This window comes from Synchiropus splendidus, chromosome 3 (genome assembly GCF_027744825.2).
Source record: "Synchiropus splendidus isolate RoL2022-P1 chromosome 3, RoL_Sspl_1.0, whole genome shotgun sequence".
Taxonomy (NCBI): Eukaryota; Metazoa; Chordata; class Actinopteri; order Syngnathiformes; family Callionymidae; genus Synchiropus; species Synchiropus splendidus.
In genome coordinates this window covers 19,406,172-19,424,176 of record NC_071336.1, presented here as the reverse complement: position 1 = coordinate 19,424,176, position 18,005 = coordinate 19,406,172, and the positions used below count along the sequence as shown (strand labels likewise).

General features: G+C 40.5%; 1 protein-coding gene across 13 annotated transcripts in view; it reads left to right on the top strand.

The window, feature by feature from the left end:
- The window catches only part of si:ch211-285f17.1 (sickle tail protein homolog), a 97,794-nt gene that overhangs the window by 66,328 nt on the left and 13,461 nt on the right, over positions 1-18,005 (top strand). For 10 of the 13 annotated variants that reach the window (XM_053861079.1, XM_053861076.1, XM_053861072.1 and 7 more), the window contains 6 exons: positions 6,056-6,251; positions 8,827-9,025; positions 9,798-9,891; positions 14,482-15,218; positions 16,453-16,557; positions 16,907-16,959. In XM_053861079.1, coding sequence (XP_053717054.1) covers positions 6,056-6,251; positions 8,827-9,025; positions 9,798-9,891; positions 14,482-15,218; positions 16,453-16,557; positions 16,907-16,959 — 1,384 coding nt within the window. Of the gene's footprint in view, positions 1-6,055; positions 6,252-7,076; positions 7,171-8,826; positions 9,026-9,797; positions 9,892-14,481; positions 15,219-16,452; positions 16,558-16,906; positions 16,960-18,005 lie in introns of those variants that run through there. The other 3 variants (XM_053861073.1, XM_053861083.1, XM_053861075.1) reach the window with 3 other exon arrangements.

Below are 18,005 nucleotides of genomic sequence, written 5' to 3'. Positions count from 1 at the left end.
CGAACTAAAGTTTGCTGGAGTTTATATTGTTTATATATTAAAAATGCAGGAAAATGTTGGTTTGTTGTGTTTTACAGTCTTTAATTTAAACCACATTTCATTTAAAGATTCTCGATGTGTCTCATACATTTCAAAATCTACTTTCAATTCTGATGTATTTGAAGGGACAAGAAATACTCCTAAAATAGCCAACAGAAAAGACGAACAATTAAGAAAAATAGTCAAATGACAAGTTATGTTTCAGTTGCATCATAATGAACAAAAAAAAGACTAAAAATGCCAGAGACGATGTCAGTTTTATAGTTAATTCAGTGAAAGGGCCGCATTTGGCCCCCGGGCCGCACTTTGCCCGGGACCACTGTAGAATGATTATTGCTTGTGTTTAGTGAATAATTCAGAAAACAAATCTCCATTCCCCCAAAATCACAATAAGAATATTGTCAAAAAAAAAAATCACAATTCATTTTTTTCCCCAGAAGCTATTTTTACAATGAAGATGAGCAATGTAAACTGCTTGAAAAAAAAAAAAAACAACGTGTTTTTGCTTATGTAGTGCTGAAGAACATTCAGGTTTGCCATGTACAGTAAAGGTTGACTATGTAAGTCAATCCATCAGTCTGGCAGCAGGTGTTCTTCTGCTTCTCAGACTTTCAACCTACTTCACTTTCGATAAAAAGACTCCAACTGGGAGCAGCCGCTGATACATATTGTTCTGTGATTGTCCCATTTCTGCCCAGCATGTCATCCAGCGGGTCATTCAACAGCTAAACACAGACGCTACATCATTGGACATTTGTGATTCTGTGGCATTGTCTGTGTAGTTTGTTTTTCACACACATAGCGACATGACCTTTTATTGCTTCTTTGTCTATCCGTCTGGCATTCGCATTCAAGTAGCAGCCATATAACAAACCTTATATTTGACTTCAGTGATACATCTCCAAACCCAACCTGTTTTTAAAACAATGAGCCCAGAAATACTTTGTAGAATGTTCTTGAAGGAAATGGAGATGGCTTTTTATGAAATAGATGTGTTCTTCTTTTCCAAAGAAGTAGCTCACAAATGTTGGAGAGGTAGGTCAGAGACATGAAGAAACACAGACAAACTTGTGTATAGTGTTTCAATAAAGGCCTTCTTTCTCTCTTCTGTTTGCTACTTGGGATGGTGACTAGTTAGATTTATCCACCTTTGGTTTGTGTCAATGTAAGAATGACTTCATTTAAAACCTTCTCCCTTTATCTGGTAAAAATAAATGATCAAGTGCAAGGTTGTTATTAATGAAATTCTTTTTATGCCGCACAGCGCAATGAGAGGTGATTTGACATTGTTTTTTTTTCAACTGTTCCCAGACACCATCATCCATTTACAACAGACCCTTTGTCATTTTTTCTCCAAACATCTATTTTCCAAGACATATTTCCCCCCAAAGAGTCTCTTTTTGCGACTTTATAACCCAACATTGATGTCTGAGTTTGGCATCCATCATAGCTGTCAGACTGAATGTGGCGTTTAGCGCGAGCTGTTGCTGAAAAAGCGAGAAAAAATGGTCTGGATGGTTTTTCACTGCACTAACTGCTGTAAAATCGCTGCTGTGGAATTTAGGTGAGAGCAAGCTGAAGCAGGTTTTGATACTCAGTGCTTTGCCCTGCGGTTTTCACATCTGCAACCCTCAAGGGTGAAGTGGTCGCCAGGGACAGGAAGTGGCTTTTTGTTGCATGTTTGGCATAGCGACTGCTATTAGCTGAGAGGTTGCGTGTTTGCAATAAACTGTTGACCTTCTAAGCAACACCTCTCGTCAGATGCAGATTTATGTGGCCTTTACTTAATTACACCTCTCCAGAAGCGGGCGGATCATCCTGTTGTAATTTTCTGCCTCCTTGGCTTCTCGTGTCGGTTTGTCTCTTATTGTTTCTTAAAACATCCATCTGATATTATTGTGAAAGCATTTTACTAATCTCATTATCTTGCTTCAGGCTGCCAACGTCAGCTGATATTGACATTTAGCTGAATTCAGGGCGCAGGATCTAAGTGTAGACTGGACAAGAATTATTTTGAAATAAATATATTCATTAAATTATGTAGTCATATTTTATCTTTCACCTGCCTGATGTATTTTGAAGTGCTTTATTTTATCGTGGTAGTATATCGATCTATTTCGTAGAATTGATGGCCTGGTCTACACCGACAGTATCAACCGTATATGCAGTGTGAAGGAAAATGATCTTTACCCGCGAAGGTGACACACAACAGAAGCATATGAAATGAGTCTGAGCAGCAGTGAGGGAGGCTGTTTGGACACGCCGTCACTGAATACACATCATAAATCATTCAGCGTTCAGATCAAATTCCTTCACACGTGTGGTTTTAAGTGACACGTCAACTCCATGTGACCTCTGCGGTTAAAATTGATGATTAGCACCATGAGGGCTCATTTTTATTCATTTATTTTAATCCCTGGCTGAGAGGATATTTGAATGCATTTACTGTCATTGTGTGATGGCTCAGCAATTTTTCCTGCTGTGTCAGGAAGCTGTGAAGGTGCGTCAAATCATGCGCTGGCACAATGACTTAGCAAAAGGAAGGCAGGAATGGTGACCAGTGTTCGAATTTTCAATGCTAAAGTTGAGATCCATGAGTGGAGGTTGAGAATGTACCTGCTGTATTCTGCTTGTTCTTTTAAGGCGTTACTCTACAAACATTTCCTGCATCATTGTTGTCACAAGTGAGCAACTGGCTTTTCCTTTTTTTGCATCGTGTTAAGGGTTTCTCTGAAGATGTCTCACTAAGGCTAATAGGCTTTTTTTAGTTTGGCTCATTATGGTTGAACTTAAGTAGTCTTATTATTTTGTTTTAGTTTGCTGGGAATATAACTGGAAAAATCAAGTATGTTACCTTGAATATTAGTACAAATTCACGAACTAGCAAATTGCAGTTTTTTTTTTCTTTTCCCTTCGGAAAATGCAACAATTCCAATGTTTACCATAGTCTTATAATTATGTCATTGTGGGGATTTATCATTCATAACATTTTTCACATGATTTTATTGCAAAGTCTTTTTACTAAAGTCATAAAATGCGGTCGTCGTGTCTGTAGACAAAAGAGGTTCAGCTTTGTGATGTCATCAGTCCATGATACCATGTGTGACTCAGTTACCAATCAAAAGAATGGCACTTTGATGGTAGTTTTTATAGCCTCTCACTGAAAAAAGAAACAGCAGACCCAAGTGAGGTCAGGCCCTCTCGTCTGCGACCATGCGTCCCACCAAGCGCCGAGCTGGTGAAAACAGAGGTTTCGTATGGGTGGATATTCCAGCCCATTGGACAGTTGGTGCCAAAACAATGGTTCTTTTTTAACTCCTAAAATATTTAAAACTGAATCATATGTTTTAAGTTTCAAATCTGTATTCGGCTGGAATTAATTTAAGTCTGATTCTCAACGTTCTCATTTGTGGTTTATAGTTATGTTCCAGTAGCGTTGTGGTTTAGTTGGTAAAGGTGCTGCCTCTCAACCAGTCAGACTCATCAACCTGTATCTAGCTATTAAGATCAGCCTCGGACAGCTTTCAAAATTTAAACTCCTAAAGTGAGAGAATAAGGAAGTGTCAGATTGACAGATGGATTCGTGCTGTGTCCTCAGTCATGAGGTGGACCTCTTAGTGACGTATGTCTGCTGAGCTGAGCCAAAAGGCTTGGGTCAATTCCTACTCTTACCAATAGTCACAAGCTTAGGGAAGTAGATGGGTTGGACTCTGAGATTAGCTTGCTCAGGCTCCTTACGAGGATGCCTCAAGGTGAGGAGTTCCGGGGCATGTCCAACTGGACAGAGACTCCGAAAACTCAAGGAAATGTTGGAGAGACTATGGCTGTTTCCCATTTCTCACCCTAACACTCATTTTTGACCCTGGGTTTTGTGTGTTTGTGTTTACTTTCTCTCATATCACACATTAGCGACCCAAATGCTCTAGTGTGTCCGACAACATGAACAGTACAAGACGTATGTACAACAGTATGTTTTTATTTCTTCTTAACAGACAACAGTCGGCTAGCATCCAGGCTAACGTTAACGTCGTCATTCCTCTAACAGCTCTATCACCGTAACATAGCGGCGAAGCCGGCCTCGGCTGGCCATTTCTTCTCTGTTGGGTCACCAAACCAAGCGAGATTATCAGCGCCGATGCAAGAGGTTGCAAAAACGCTGGAGCAGGCATTTCCAAAACGTCTCCAACACTCGATATGCAGGAAACAAAGCACGGCAGCCAATGACATGTTGTCTTCACGTGTGACGTCATGAAGTGTTGTCCCAATTCTTAGGGATGTGAATCACTTCACTTCGTCGTGGGAGGGCACTTCATAGTGGAGAGCACTCAAAACCAAGTGCTAGTGTTAGGGTGAGAAATGGGACACAGCCTATGTCTCTCAATTGGCGCCTGGATGGATGGTTCAGCACCAGTGTGGGTTCTGCGCAAACCACTTTCTTGTTTCTGTCCCAAACATCTCTTGGTTGAGTCCTTGATCTTCTGTGCAATTTGAGGACTTCATTCTTCTGTCCAATTGAGCATGACCTCTGCTAACTTTTAACCAAGCATTAAATTGAATGTATTTGTCTTTTTTCATCTTCCTTTCCCGCTGGCATTTCTGAAACATCTATTTTGTTCTTCCCATGTCCCTTTTCTTCATCAGTCCTTCCAGCAAATGATCTCTTCTCTTCATTGTGAACTTGACATTCAGAGGTTCTTGATGAAACTCCAATTGGCCCACACAGTTAGTCTTTTATCGTATCTGCATCGTGCCACAGTGTGTGAGTGTGAATTGTTTAGTGCATCCAGACTAATGTCTGCTGTTCCATGTCCTAACCCTCCTGCCCTCTTGTCCTTCCCCCCTCTTTTCCTCTTTACACTCTTTGTCTGCCTGATGGAACCAGTACAACATAAATGTCAACCACACATCATAAAACCCACTGTTTTTTTCTACCAGTCTTTATGAGATGTGAACATGTGCGTGCAGGAAGGATTCCTGAGTTGATCTGGACTCCAGTCCACAGCTGCATCAGCTCAGTGAACATTGTCACATAAAGAAACCACTGTTCAACTGACCTCTTGGTTTCAGTCCCACCTCATCCCTGCGGTGTGGATCACCTTACTTCGACAGACAAAGAGCTCAGTGGGCATGAGACTCTCATCACACATCTTCTTTTTGTTGACACCTCAGATCTTCTTACGGTACATCAGGTCGCTGAATTTGAAAAACTTGGTATACTTCAAATCTGAATGTATATTTTTGACTCATAAATGGTGTCCTGTTTGGGCTTCAGATTTCAGACTGAAATGACGACATATAACTGAGTGATCTGATGTCTGCTTGATTTATTTAAGGTCATCACATATCTTTAAAAAACATTTATCTTTCGGTATAAATTAAGCCATTTAAATGAAGCAGAATATGCATGCACGTGAATGTTTACGTTTATTGGCATGGAGCTTGAGTCTGAATATGTCATTTTAACCTCACATGCTTATTGCATCATTGGAGGTGGTCCACTGTTCCACTCCTAATTTTTGTCAGTTTGTCTGAAGGTTTAAAAATGAGAGCCTCTTGTTTTCAGGTTGTCGCTATCGAACCATTGCTGGCTTCACTCAGTGTCTGTGTTTGACTCACCAAAACAAAACTTCGGCCTAGCTCTCTCTCTTCATAGTGATACTGTGGCGGTGCAGCAGCAGTGTTTAACTGTTCTTTCAGAATTACAACTGCCTTGTTGTGCTCATTAAAATATTACTTTTAAGTAAAATATGGATAACCCTTAAACCACAACCACATGATGAAGATCACTTTAAAACTATGTCTGAATATTTGCTTTAGTAAAGCAGTTTTCTATACTGCTGTAAGTAAATGCTTTTGCATGCTTTCACTAATAGATATGTTTTGCTGCACCACTGATATTTTTACTTTGATAGCCTCTGTTTTTTTTTGCTCCCTAACCTCACATAATTGCATCATTCGCTAGCCCTCCAATTTTACGGGACCGTTGTCTTATCTCTTCATTTTCTTATGACCACAGAGCAGAAGCCCCAAGCACAGCGCCAGCCCGCAGTCTAGCATCGGTGACCAAGCTGACCACCTCTCTCTGGCCTCACTGGACTCACTGGAAGCCATGTCAGAAGTGGACGCTCCAACAGCCTTTACTCGGGGCAGCCGCATTCGGGCCAGTCTGCCTGTGGTCAAATCTACAAACCAGACAAAGGACCGATCACTCGGTGAGTTGCAAACCTCATTGTACTGCCAAGTAAAAAGCATGATCACCATCTTTGGAAAATACATTTCACACCAACAACTTTCCTCATCAAGAAGTTGATAAACTTAACACAAAACGCTATACTTTTCATAAGCAATAGTCTCCAGTGAGTGACATTTTGCAGAATGTTTGTATATATGACCATAAAGTTATTATGTTATGTTTTAATTTTTTTTATAAAAACATAGTAAGACAACATTCAGTGCTACTGAAAATATAGTTATATTGTCCATCTTGGTTGGAATATTCCAGGCTGCAGCAACTGGTTTTGCTTGTCTAGTCCTTACATCTTCAGCGAGACACTGCTGAATCGTGATACCTGTCTACTCTCATAACAATCACTTTTTCCATTCCAGTTGATTTCTCTCATCAGCTATCAAAAATGTCATGTGGTCAGCAACTGAAAAAAAATCATAAACAGAAGCTGGAGTGAGAGTTTGTGAGAGATTGATGTCTCCACCAGAAATTCAATAAATTATACCTCAATTGAAGGTTGGCTATATATGTGATCAAAGTCTACGTGAACAAAATAATTTAAACCTTTTGGTGATTAGAAACGGATGTACAACAAAAGAGAAATCATGAAAATGACGGTTTGCTCTTTATTTGATATATTTGTGTGTGGACCCTTTAAATTGTCATGCAGCACTTCAGAGCCACACACGTGCTCTTGGAAAACACCGGGACAAAGGACAGCGAGGGGTTATGGTAGGATGAAGGGGGTGGAGAAAAAAGGGGCACTACTTTGCTATCCTGTCCCTCCCAGTCTGACACACAAACACTCACTTCTCTTGGTCCCAACGGGCACGTTGGGCATCCTGGTTTCAACTCTGAGAGCTTAGGAGGGTGTTTCTGTCTACAAGGGGGATCTTGTTTTATCTGTGAGTATTCACAAGTCTCTCTGCTACACTCTGAAGTTAGTACAGTTGTTTAAAAAGTTACTATATGAGGTTTCATTGTTTTTTTCTAAGAACTATAAAGCTATGTTTACTGACCAATGAGGATAGTTTTGCTTTGTGCATTCCCTTCATCTTGCTTCTTGCATAGCTTAGTTGGAGAAGGATGCTGTTTGTCCATTTGGTTTACTGGCCATTTGCTTCTTGTCATGCAGACACATAGGAATGCAATGTCTATGTTTGAGCTCTGAAGCAGGCGTTTAACTTTAAAAAGGCATGCTCACTCAGCAGCCACCATTCCTTGTTACCATGAGTCGTGAACATCTGGATAGAAACCTGCTGAGTAGGCAGGAAGATCAAATTATTTCATGAAAAAAAAAGAAACTTTATCATGAGACAAAACCCAGACGTACTCAAACAAGCAGTCAATAGACTCAGCACTTTCTATTTCCTGAATTTGTCCTCTTTCTGTCTCACTAGGTTTCATTGAACATGTAGGGTCTTGTATAATATTTCACTGACATCTGGTAGCTTTTACTGGCATGGTCCCTTTTATGGTGGCTGCTTCAACCAAAACCGTCGCCGCTGCTGGAAATTTTGCTGTTTTCAACAGATCTGTAAAAGGGAGATGAAAGATGCAAAACGTCGACATAATTCCCACACTTCCTATTCCTGAGCTCTTTGCTGTCTTAGAACAACAAACTGATGTCAGGTTTTTTTTTGTCTCTACCGTTGTTTACGCAAGCACTATTGAGGTGTGGCCTCACATTTGTGGAGACACATCTGCTTTTTAAAGCACGTTACAAAGGCCACACCCAGAGTTCAGAGGGTCAGTTGCTGAGCGTTTTCATGCAGCAACGCTAGCTTGTCTCTTCCTTGCTAACTAGAATGTGATGTGAAGCACTGTGGAAGGCTTATTTCTTTTAAATAACACATTTCAGAATTTTGTGGTAATGGCATACTGCATACTTCTAACTTAAACATTGATATTTTGTCTGTAGCACAGAAGGAAACAAGGGTAGTGAATAAAGTCTGCCAGGTTTTTCCATGTTCAGTGTCTATAGGAATGTATCAGATCAAGAGGTGGTGACCAGTTGACTATGACTAAATGAAATGGTATACTCTTTAACACTGTTTTCTATGAAAGACAACAGCACAAATGCTTTTTAGATAACCTTGAATATGGGTGAAACATTACTAGTGAGGTGAGCTATGATGAGTTTGTTATTCCTTCAGAAACCCTTGAATTAAATGTTATCTTTGTAATTGAATTAATGTCAGTCTGGGTAGCATTTTTACCAGGGGTCACCAATATGGCTTTTGTGGGCACCAGCTAACCCTCAAAGACTAAGGGAGTAGTCATTGATCATTACAGATTCCAACTAACTAAATCCTGTATAGTGAATAGTTAAATATAAAGCAAAAAGATCCACAACTTTGCATTAAGTTCAATTTTTCTGAGGATTGGGGGTCACACATTTAAAACTCTGGATAAAAACTCATTGTCTGGTCGCAACAGAAGAAGTAGATTAAGATATGTATAAGCGAATCTATGGAATTACGGTGTCTCTCAATTGGGGTGTATGTGAAAGATATCAAAGGCCTTCTTGCGGCTCATGTCTTGTCTCCTTTTTAATGCAGGTGTGCTGTACCTACAGTACGGTGACGAGACCAAGCAGCTTCGTATGCCCAATGAGATCACCAGCATCGACACCATCCGAGCTCTGTTTGTAAGTGCCTTCCCGCACCAGCTCAACATGAAGATGTTGGAGTCACCCAGTGTTGCCGTCTATGTCAAAGATGACATGAGGAATATGTACTACGAGCTCACGGACGTAAGGTAAACAGTCTACTCAATGTTGTCAACACATGGTTCTTAATCAAAGGCGAATTATATATGATTATATATGAATTATATAAATGTTTTTTGAATCAGTGACGGAATATGTCAAGTCACCGTGTTTTGTCCAACCTTTAATGATTAACTTTATATAAAACAGAAAAAAAGTACCAAAAAATTGATATCTTTTCATCAATTTCTATTCTATATTTGTCAAAGTCACTGGGGAAAAACTTTAAAATCAATTTTGCAAAAGCAATCATGGAAGTAGCTTTCCCTTAATCGTCTAAAAATAAACTCAGAAGAACACAACATTTTACTTTTTTTGTGAGTCAGCATCTCATCTCATTTAGATGTGGCTGTTTTCTTCACCATCGCTAGCATTCAGTGCATTTTCGCCAAGTAATGTGTCCATAAAAGGACTCATATAACATCCTGAAGTATATAAAGAGCATGTAGTATGTGTAATAAAAACAGTTGTACTTTGTCACCTTTTCTTATCAAAGCTGTAATAAATTGTCCCGTGGTTCCTGAAAGTTGGCACAAGTGTCCGGCACCATAGCGAGAGGGTGAAAGCTGCTGAAGTCATTTGATGTAGACATCTATCTATTATATTTTGCAAAATGTCGTTCAACAGACGTCTCTCTGAGCCGTTTTCAGGATACGTGCCTTTAGCAGGTTTTCTAAAAAGCAGGCTGAGGCAGCGCCGCCCGCTTTCTGATGGTGATTACTGGGCTGCTTTCTTACCGCTGGATACTTCTACTCCATACAGGAACATAACAGACCACTCCTGCCTGAAGGTTTACCACAAAGACCCTGCTCAGGCCTTCAACCACGGTCCCAGACCTGCCAACGGGGACGCCAGGGTGAGTTCTGACCCAACACTGAAGTGAAAATTATTGCTTCATTAACAACAGCAGCTGCCGGGAGGGAAAGCGCCAGCCTCTAATTCTTCTCACTCTCACATCCTGTTTGCAGGAAGGAAAGGAATGTCCCCCTGCTTCTTTTTAATCTGTTAATGGGGGGGTCTTATATTGTTCTCCTAGAGGCCTCACCTCCTTGCTCTACTGCGGCTTGCTTTCGGGACAATTGAACTTCTTCCTCAATATCAGCCCTAATCTGTTGCTCAAGTACGGATTTCAGCATGTATTTTCCTGGTCTTTTGTTGAAACTGGAGTCAAATTCTCTCTGTCCTTTTTTCTCCTCTTTTAGCTCAGATTTCCTGCTACTTCAGTATTCCACCATATTTAAAAAATATCCCTGTGTGATTGTCGAGCCACAGGTGATTAAAATAACACATTATCACTGGTACACCGTCACAAATTGGTGGTTGTCAAGAGGGCTTTTTCATCCAATGCTGATGGAGAAGCGTGCCTCACGTGTAGCATGTTCCAACAAGGCTTAAGATAATCTATTGTTTCCCCAAAGGATGGTTGGGGTTGAGATGAGAGTGGATGACGATCATACACTGTCATTCATAGAATACTTGTGATGCAACTACTGCACTATAGAAACTGAGGGACTTCACAGTATTTTGTAAGAGTGAATCCTCAAGGATTGCCACTCCATATCTTAACTCTTACCTAAATGTGTTGGACAGTCTGGTGTAGTTGTAGCTACGTTGTCTGGAAATTCAGCAGGAGGGAAAGGAACGCCAATGACAGCCCGATCAGAACAAAGGTGCAGCATCAGGGTCTTAGATCATTGTCAGGGTAAAGTATTCTATACCTAATGGAATTGTGAGTCGTGATAGGAGAGCAAATGTTAGTGACTAATGACAGTGTAAGAAAGACTAATTTTGATCCATTTTTATTATTTATACTCTATACACTATGTTATGTGTTATCTTATATTATGTATTTATTTGTACAGTTTTTAACACATTCTTCATATTATTTGTTGACATTGATACTAACAATAAACGTTCAAGAATGTGTTTTTAGTTTTTCTTAATCATAAACAAACAAAAAAACTATATTTGTCTCTATAGTGCAGCCACACTTTTTGAAACACGAAAATGATTTTTCATTATAATATTTGAGATTGTGGTTTTGTCCGCCGCTGTTTGCTATTTAAGTGATAGGGAAGACTGGGAATTCACAATGCCGATTATGACAAACTATAAGATTGTGGTAAAGTCTTGCTGAAATGCGAGTTCTTGAGGCAAACTCAGAGTGCTTCAAGGGGAAAACATAAAGCTGTTTTGATAACAAGCAGAGACAGTCACTAGTTGAGAAGCGAGATTTAGGCTGGCTAGGCTTCGTCTCTCGTCTTATCTTTCTTGTACTTGTCTTCAATGGCGCTGACTTTAATATCGCTGTCATTTGCTGAATTGGCAGGTTTCGGAAGAAGGGTTCAAACACATGAGGACTTGCAAACATTGTGCAATCTAAGAGGAGGAGATAAGCTGCAGACCGGTGCTTTCACGAGTAGTTCTGTCACTCTTTAACTAAGATCTGATGAATGAATGAGGCTGTTGTGTCTTGACTTGGATAACACTAAACATTTGTGTTTATATGAAATACTACTCTCATTACAGAGCAGATATTTAAAACCACTCAGCCATTTGAGACTGTTGTTCTGGGCAGCGCCTCTCTTTAAGCACATTAAAAATGAAACTTCCACAGCGAAGGGTCTTATTGGCTCCACATCGATTTAAGCAATTAGAATGACCTCATTGTGTTCTTGCAAAAAGTGGCACCACGCGGGATCTAAACCAAACAGAGGCACACTGGTGATGGCGGCAGAAATATTGATATAAGCTGAACAGATAAACACACTTGCTGATAGGTTACCTAATAAGACGCTTCGACTTCTCGCTGATAAGACTGTGTTTACTTTTGAATCAGTATTTCTTGCTTATATCGAGTTCGATTGTTTTCTTCAGGGCTTGGTTTCATGGATTAGAAGGCATGCTGGCCACGATGGGTTCAAGTGTCGTTCATCTGAAGTACTGATTGCCTTTTATTTATTTGCTTTATGAATACCTAATTTGAATATTTTAAATGTCTCAGAACTTCTTAGTATGTATGAATTATTGATGCCTGTCGTTTAAGCACTTCACTGAGAACATAATGAAATTTCAGGAAAATATAGCAACTTGCTATCAGTTTCAATCACTGGCCTTCCACAGCATATACACAGCAGCATTGTCTCCCAATGCTGGCTCACATTTGCATAGCATCTCCCGCCTCTTATCTGTTTAGCTTGGCCGCCTCTAAAAGCTTCCTTTTGTGATTCCATTTGTTGACATGGCAAGAGAGGGAAACAAATTTGTCCGCTTTGTACGCAGATTGAGTCCCCACTTTTTTTCTTTTTAAGTGCAGTGGAAACTAGGAGAGGAGGGAGGTCCTCTGGTGGCTAAACTCAAACCAAATGTTCTCAACAAGGCCTCTCATTTTCCCGATGTGGTTGCTGGCGTGTTTATTTTTCAGTTTTTTTTTTTTACTTGCTTTGGTCCTGGAGCAGAGTGTGCAAAAACCCAAACAGATTTTGCTGCACTGTAATTGGCACAGAAATGCAGAGCCAAAGAAACTCCCTGCCCAGATGGGTTTGCCATGAAGGTCTGAGTTTGCTGGATATGTTGAGCAGGGTAGAAGAGCAATCTGATGGATCTCATCCCTGGAGCTTTTAAAGGAACAACTTTTAGCTGCTTTTGGACAACTTCAATATTTGAGGGTAACTGTCACTGGTGAGGGCAGTGGGATTGATTATTGATAGTGAATTCGAGATAAAAATAATAGTCAAACAATAAAAGCAGAAATAAACACGAGCACTGTGCTCTTGCGCTAGACTTTCTGTGCATGTCTTTTCTGGCCATTTAGAGGTTTAAAATGAGTTGGATTGGTTTTTAGAACTATAAATTTGTCCTTATGGACAGCGAAAGTCACAGGGGTTGATTACGGGGGTGCAGATCCTTGATTACACGCTTTTGCTGCTTGGTCAGACTTGTTGCCTCTGTGTTTATGAGCTTTGTGCTTTCCCCGCCAGTGACTCATTTTCTGTTTCTTTGTTATCCAAGCCAAACCCAGATCTTAGTTACCGTACAATATCCCAGCCTACACTGACAGGTACACAAACACGGCGAGCAGAAATCCCACCTCGGAGTCTTTCATGAGCTTTTTTTTTCAGTAAAATATATACAAAAATGATTTTTTTTTTTCATATCAGGTGAACTTTGCCACATTGTCTTCCTGGGAAAGCGTGTCCCACAAGTCAAGGAGACGGCGAACAATGGCTTGTTTGTTTTTCCGGAAGAGAATTAGCAGGTCACACTCCCAACTGCATTTCAGGTCACGTTGTTGACATGTGGGACTCCTGTTCTTAAGTGGCCCAACAACAATGTTTCTTGTGGTTTCCATGTCATATTTTCTTTCTTTCTTTCTTTAATGTTGCTCCAGTCAGCACAAACTGTAGGTCCATTAGTAACACACAGTAGAGTCCAGTGAAGTCTATTCAAAGCATTGGATCATTTATAACTATGATTGATTGGTCGCATGAAAGTGAAACTTGGCAGTGAGATGCAAAATTGTTTTAATTGTGTATCTGTTTATAGCTTATAAGGTACTTGAAATGTTTTTCCCTTGGTCCTGGATGATGGATTTGAAGAGTTAAATGCATCTATTTGTTTTAAAGTAAAAAGGTCACCAAAAACTTTGTCTTTTGTCTTGACTCAGTAGTGATTTGTGCCAAAGTTTCTAGTGTGCTGTGCTCACTCCCAGGAGCTTGATCAAATGCATGCTTCTCTTGAACTGAGGAAGTCGCTGTGCCTTTGATGTTGGCTGATTTATGATTGTCATTGACAGTTAAGTTATAGAACAGGTTTACTCTAACTGATTCATCTTTTATAACAGTGTGGCATTGTAGTAGAATGTAATGCAGGCGCATGCACATGAGTAGACATCCTCCTCCTTTTTTTCTGAAAGAATTATTTCTGCCTCCGTGTTTTTCTTTTTTTTTGTTGAAAGACAAATGTTAATTTTAAGAGTGATGCGTTTTAAAAACTGGCTTTAACAAGCTTCATTCTTTATGATTGTGGTGGGCTGATGAGGCTTCATGAAACCGTGTCCTAATTTTCAGAGCTCAGTAGGTGCAGCTCTTGGTTTAACAGTGACGTGAGGTGTGAAATGGTTATGAGAAATTCTATCATTTTAGAGCAGAGAGTGCCATCAAGTGAGTTCAGAAAATGAGGCGACTACTTCACGAAGCCTCATCAGTTCAACACTATTTTACTGTGATGTGGCGATATACAAATGATTATTTTCCCCAAATCATTTTATGTGAATTATATGACAAAAAGCTATGATCAAATGCCTTCAATAGCATCAAGGCGTAGCACATGTGGACAGCAGTATTTTCATACCAACAGTCTTTTTTATAAACTCAGACAAAACTTATATCTGATATCAAGATATTGGTTCTTCTGATCTCATCCTTTTTCCTTTTTGCTTTTGTAGATGCACATGGAGATGGTGAATTCTATGAGGCAGCCCCCCATGGGTCCTCCACCACATCACCCAATGCAGGGGGCACTTCCCCCATCTCCTCACGCCATGCCTCCATCCCCCTCCAGGATTCCATTTGGCCCACGGCAGGGATCTATACCTGGCAGTGCCACTATGCCCAGAGAGCGACTGCCAAATACCAACGCCCCACCTCGCTCCATTTCCCCATGTCCCAGTGCAATCCTGGAGAGACGGGACGTCAAGCCGGATGAGAACCTGGGCGGGAAGAGCCACAGTCTTTCCAGAGCGAACGAGGGCTTATATGCAGATCCTTATCTTCTACAGGAAGGAAGAATAGGCATGGCGACGGCCCACGGCCCACATCCGGGCCTGGATGGTCCAGATCATGCGTACCACCGTGCCTCCATCCGCTCAACAAGTTCTTACACGGGTCCAAGCCCCACAGACACTATTGATCACCCCTCCCTGTACAGGCAGAAGTCTAGAAACAGCCAGCTGCCCACTCTGGGCTCCAAGACTCCGCCGCCATCGCCTCACCGCATCTCGGAGGTAAGGATGATTGACATCCATGGCGGCCCTCCTCATATAGGTCCCATGGAGCGGAGCTCCCCCGTGCGCCAATCCTTCAGGAAAGAAGACTTATCAGGCGCCAAGCCTCGAAACATGGGGTCGCCTGTGGTTTCAGATCTGGGAGCGCCCATCCTTCCTGCGGGGGACAACCAGACCCGGTAAGTCCCGAGGAGCTGTATGAAATATGCATAAGAAATGTCAGTCTGGCCAAACAAGACAATAGTACTATGCATCATGGCATGAACTAACTCTGCATCCACAGTTTCTCACTAACCAACACCTCACATTGCTGTTTTGCACAAAGGCAGTGAACTAATGCACATTATTGTTCCACAAATCCAGGCTTACCTGGCACCTTTTTTCCATTGTTTTTAGATCTATGGAATCAGAAAGCTGCATATTGAAACTACACGCTAAGCCATTTTATTTTGGTTTTCAACTACGTCAATACATTTGAGTAATATTTTTCCACTTGGGTTAGCTTTGTCTCTCCTTACACAGACCACACATTCATATGTTGACACCACATACCTGCAGCAGTGAGTCATATTTCATAATATACCTCCAAAACCTCAGCAAATGTTTGCTTTTTTCAAAAGGGTTTAGAAATGAGCTCAAACAAACTTCAAGGGACTTGGCTGTCGTTTGTAAAATTCGCTGGCAAAAGTACTGGACTGCATCGATATTGTTGTTTTATGGATTATGTTATATCCTTTTTTTGGGTCTATATCCACTCAAGTTGTGTCTCCATAGTTGGAAATGTGTCTGTTGTCCGTCTAAATGATCAACTGTTACTGTCATCCACTCGGGTCATTAAGAGATGAATAAATAATGGCACCAATTTATTCTGAATAGTGATCTTGTCACTATTACTGTCTGTGTTGTCTTTGCATTTGTCTTTTCTGCCAATGGGTATGGCGTTTTTAAATCAGTTAAAAAGGCAATATAATATAATATTAATATTAATGGAAATACAATTTGAAAAGCTGGAATATAACTAGATTAAATGTTTATATATTGTTAATCATAAGGCGAATGATGATTTATGATAGATTCATTAAGTCATTTAATGCTTGAAGTACAACACACAGTTGAAAATTTACAAGCTATTTGGGATTCAGAAATAAAAGTGCAGACAAATGGTAACTTGTCATAGCACGTAGTTATTGCATACATGTGGCGCTTTAAGTGCCTGTATTTATTTTTTTATTATTATTATCATAATAACAGATTTAATGTACAAGGTTATTGTGTAAAATCGGCGAGGTGTCCTCAACTGAGCAGTATGAAACAAGGCACTATTATATGCATGCCGGCGAGGCCAAGCTACCATTTGGGAGAGAGATCTCTCGGCATCAGTCCTGAAAGTAGAATCTTCTGGTGTTTCTGCAGAGAGCGAATGAAGGCTATGGAGCAACAGATTGCCAGCTTGACTGGTCTTGTTCAGCATGCACTTTTAAAGGGGCCAAACACTAGTGGCACCAAGGAGCCTTCAAGGTAAGCACCAACAATAAAGGCCAGGGTCTTACCTAATTATCCAGCCGACACAGACAATCACACAAGCTTAGCTCTTTATCTACGTGGCTTCTGTTTGGCTGCATTTCAATGCAAGATATTGTTTCAAGGATTTGCTTGCCAATCTCTAATTGGACTGTGCAAGATTTTTATGCTTCCGAGCTCGACACTGACAAGTGTAACAACATTAACTTCATTTGAATCTTTCTGGTTTGTCTTTCCCATCGTCATGTGTTTGTCTGCACTAATGCTTAACCACATCGTAGGGTTAAAAGGGTGTGTTCAATTGCTGTTTTCCCTTCCTGTACTGATTTATTCTTTTTTGTGACAGCAGTGAGAGACCTCCAAAGACATCATCTCCAGCCCACAGTGCACACAGCTCAGGTTAGTGCAATGGCTATAGCGAAGGATGGAGAATGGGGGGGTGGTTATGATCGACATCAACAGATGGTCTGTTATCGCCACTCGAAGAGTTGGAAAGTCTTACTGAGCATATTGCAAACTCACAAGCGACAGCCGCCCCCTAGTGGAAGGCTCACACACAAAGCAAAATTTACTTGTATCTACCTTTTAAAAAAAAAAGGTACATACAAAATAAAGGCTCAAAGTGCCCATAAACATTTAAAGTAACTTTCGAGAAATAAAAAAGAGAGAAAGATAATGAACGATGTTAGACGATGACAGTTTAAATATACCGGTACATTACATTACTTATCAATATGTGATTTAAAACTCACTGTGAAATCACCAGTCATTGAAATAAAATGTAGAATTAATATTATATATATATATCTGTCATTGATCTTATTTTTGCCATTTTTTATTCAGACAGTTTTGTCATTTTTCTTTTCACTGGCGCCACAATGTTTTCTTTTATATCACGGCAATATCTTGTGCAGACAGGTCCACACACCACTGTCAGTCAACAGACTGCAATGAGAAACGCCACAAGGGTTGGAAAACAAAGTGAGGCTCCTTGTCTCGTCAGCTGGTCGTATTTCCTTACAAGCTTTCATCTGCGTACAGTCAGTTTAATCTGAGTTAAAAGCCATCAGGGCTAACCCGATCCCCTCAAAGCACTACTTACTGAAAAACAAGACGCCATAACTCTCAATCCTGCCAAGATGATTCAGTGGTTCAATTGCCTCTGCTGCGGTCTGCGGGCAAATCCAGGTTTAATATCAAGATGTACAACCTCACGAAGAGAAGCAGTTTTTAAACCTCTTTATTGCTGAAATCGGCCAGAGATACATTTAATTGCATGACTTTTGGAGTGATTCACTGCATTCTTGGGTGCATCAATGTACGTGAGAATGCAGTGCAGATGTAATCCCTGAGATTGTTTTTCATTATGCAGGAGAACCTCCAGTGATGGATACGGTCTGAAACAGGCCACACACGTCCACCAGTGTACATAGCAACCTGTACTT